This window comes from Caenorhabditis briggsae (genome assembly GCF_000004555.2).
Source record: "Caenorhabditis briggsae complete genome, chrII, whole genome shotgun sequence".
In the NCBI taxonomy this organism is placed as follows: domain Eukaryota; kingdom Metazoa; phylum Nematoda; class Chromadorea; order Rhabditida; family Rhabditidae; genus Caenorhabditis; species Caenorhabditis briggsae.
In genome coordinates this window covers 12,641,608-12,645,220 of record NC_013486.2, presented here as the reverse complement: position 1 = coordinate 12,645,220, position 3,613 = coordinate 12,641,608, and the positions used below count along the sequence as shown (strand labels likewise).

General features: G+C 35.8%; 1 protein-coding gene across 1 annotated transcript in view; it reads left to right on the top strand.

The window, feature by feature from the left end:
• CBG19596 overlaps positions 1–750 on the top strand; it is a gene marked incomplete at both ends in the record, with an annotated part of 10,697 nt that extends 9,947 nt beyond the window's left edge. Inside the window, one exon of the mRNA XM_002646852.1 lies at positions 41–750. Within this exon, the coding sequence (XP_002646898.1) occupies positions 41–750 (710 nt within the window). The remainder of the gene's footprint in view (positions 1–40) is intronic.
• Between the last annotated feature and the right edge of the window lie 2,863 nt (positions 751–3,613).

Here is a 3,613-nt window from a genome sequence, read left to right as displayed (position 1 = left end):
AATCTCAGAATCTCAGAATCTCAGAATCTCAGAATCTCAGAATCTCAGAATCTCAGAATCTCAGAATCTCAGAATCTCAGAATCTCAGAATCTCAGAATCTCAGAATCTCAGAATCTCAGAATCTCAGAATCTCAGAATCTCAGAATCTCAGAATCTCAGAATCTCAGAATCTCAGAATCTCAGAATCTCAGAATCTCAGAATCTCAGAATCTCAGAATCTCAGAATCTCAGAATCTCAGAATCTCAGAATCTCAGAATCTCAGAATCTCAGAATCTCAGAATCTCAGAATCTCAGAATCTCAGAATCTCAGAATCTCAGAATCTCAGAATCTCAGAATCTCAGAATCTCAGAATCTCAGAATCTCAGAAATCCAGAATCTCAGAATCTCAGAATCTCAGAATCTCAGAATCTCAGAATCTCAGAATCTCAGAATCTCAGAATCTCAGAATCTCAGAATCTCAGAATCTCAGAATCTCAGAAATCCAGAATCTCAGAATCTCAGAATCTCAGAATCTCAGAATCTCAGAATCTCAGAATCTCAGAATCTCAGAATCTCAGAATCTCAGAATCTCAGAATCTCAGAATCTCAGAATTTCAGAATCTCAGAAATCCAGAATCTCAGAATCTCAGAATTTCAGAATCTCAGAATCTCAGTATCTCGAAATTTCAGAATCTCGGAATCTCAGAATCTCAGAATTTTCGAAAAATCAGAAAACCTAAAAATAATTCAAGACGCCTCACTGTCTGATCGGTAGAACTGAAAAAGTGGAAACTATTCTCACAGTTCCCACCCAAAAAAAAACCTCGAAATCAAAAATACAAAGAAAGCCTAAATTTTAAATTCCTAAAACAAACTTTGAAAATTTTCGCGGACCGACTACTCAACTTCACCAACTCACCCCAAAAAATTTCGCTACTTTTTCTTTCTTTTTTTCGTTCCTATTATTTTTGCTCACTGAGACATCCTCCTCTCGGCTTCTACTCTCTCGGTTACTATTTGACCGCCGCGGAGAGAAACAGTATAGGAAATGAAGAGAGTGATTAGAGGAAGCAAAAATCGGTTTAGTACGCTTTGGAAAAAATAGTTTTAAGTGATGTTTGTCTGGGGATAAGATGATGGGTTGAAATGGTGATGGAAGGGAAAATAAGAGGGAGGGAAATTGAAAAAAAAATCTGATTTTGAAGTTCTGGAAATTCCAAATGCATACAGAATTAAAGAATACAAACACGGTAACTGAAATAGACAGTTCCTGAAGATTTGAAAGTTTGAATCTCAGAATAAAGTCTCTGAGAAAGGATATTTTAAATTTTCTGTGACTCAGGCGATGATAGGTTGCCGTGGAACACTTAGTCTGTTTTAAAAAAAAATATGATCAGTGACCCAAAAACAACGAGGGCCGCTATTCCACCTATCCCAGAGGTACTCGGAATGCCCGGCCCTTTGAACAGAAAGTGATACTGAAACCTGAAAAATAAAAGATTCTGAATTTTTAAGATTAATATTCCTGGAGGATCATACAATCGCCTTTTTGGACTCAAAAGGTGACAAAGGGGAGTCTTTCAAAAATCGGCGAATAGCTGAGAAACTAGGCGTTTTCAAAAAGTTCTGTGAATGCAAAGTTTTTAATCTGGCTATGTTTTACATCCTCCGCAATTTTGAAAGTGATCGTAAACTTGACAGCCGAGATCCAGACTCCTAAAATGGTGAAAATCAACGGAAAACTCTTTTTTTAATATCTTGCTGACTGGTACTGAAGCTTCTACTTCTAACTACCGAATTTAACTTAGTTACTGTAAAAACTATTAAAAATGTTTAACGGATGAAATATAGTTAATGTTTTGATAATGTTTGGCCGGGTGACCACTTTTGATGTCACACTGGAAACGAGAAGGATCGACTCAAAGGTGATAATTAGACTGCCACTCATGTTTTCGGTCATAACTTGTGAACTGTTGAAGGTAACAATCAATTTTTTTTTAAAAATCGGATGTGGGACAACAAAATACAACTAGTGACTAATTATTGGAATGAAATCTGGAAAACTACTTTTGTTATCTGGAAAAGTCTGAAAATATGCCTCCTGCTACCCTATTGTAGTCTATCAACTTTGGCCCTATCATCGATTTGCAATGTTTACCTTAATTTCATTAACATGTTATCAGTTGATCCCTTCTTGATATTTTTCCCAGAAACAGAGATAAATCTGGTTGAAGTTGACAATTATAGGTTCCCAAAAATATAATTTTCCTTGGTCCTTTCCCCATTTTGTTTCGTTTCCACCTTCACCCCTACCCTCATATTTCATGATTATACGTTTCTACCCATTCTTATCATCATATCCCTTCCACCTCCTCTCTTTTCCATTTTCATATTTTCTTCTTCTTTTTTCTTTCTTTCTTTACCCTCTCCACTGCTCTTCACATCTCCTCTCGTCACAACATCACCTAAGCGACTATTGTACATATACAGGAGACGTCAGATATAGAAAGAACAAAATATACAGAAACTGCGAGATGGAGAAAAGAAAAAGACGACGTCGGGATAAATCTTCTGACAGTGCTCATTTTCACAGAAACTGACGAGAGACGGACGGAGGAATGAAGGAGGTTCGAAGAGACAGAGAGATACATAACATAGGGGACAAGAAGAGGAACGACACAGGGCTCACTCTTCCCCTTTTCTGTCGTCTTCTTCTTTTTTGTTTTGTTTTTGGTATGAGAGAACGGGATAGGTGTATTACAGAATTCTGATATTAGTGGTTCTGTCAGATAGCTTACAATTCTACGAAGCTCCGCCCCTTTTCAAGTTGTAAGAGCAATGCCTTTTGAACAAGAATAGACATGATTTTGATTTTGGGTGACCTAAAGCTTCTAGAATTTGAGATCTGGGGACTTTATTTTTTTTTTGACATTTTTGCAACATTTTTGTCCAAAATTTGTTGTTTTTTTCCATTTTTTTGCCGAAACTTCAGCTACCACCGTAAACACCCTAATAGAAGGGCACCCAAACCGCTAACTTTGAGCATATATATCTGGGTTCCTGTTAAAGATTGTTAAAATTTGTCAACGGATAAAATGTTTATCGGAATATGAAAACCTTTTATCAATTAATAAAACTTTGATATCTTCTACAGAAATCGAGATATATGGGCTCAAAGTTGAAGAAGTGTTTACGGTACTTTAACCATTTTGAAACTCCTAGTTGTGCTCTGAACCTACCGTAATCCAACCAAAAAACCCATTATGACAAGAAAGAACTTTTTCTGTTTTCAACAAAAAAACGTTTTCCGGTAGAGATTAAAAATGTGTATAGTGAAACCAATTTACACCTTTTGACCTTTTTTTCAACCGAAAAAAGTTCCGATTAGATTAGATTTTTTTTCATAATGGGTGTTTCTGGAAAGGAGCATTGAGCATTCGATTTTCAGATTGTTACTCCCACCTTTGAGTAAGAAATCAGAAAACTATTGGCTTAACTCTCATAATACTTTTGAAAATTTTTTTTGAGATAAAAAAAAAATTCCCAAATTTTTGCAGCAAATGCTTTTCCTGAAATAGTGTTCTTTTTTTGTTAATCAAAATTAAAAATTTTAGGTACAGCTTCTTGGAAA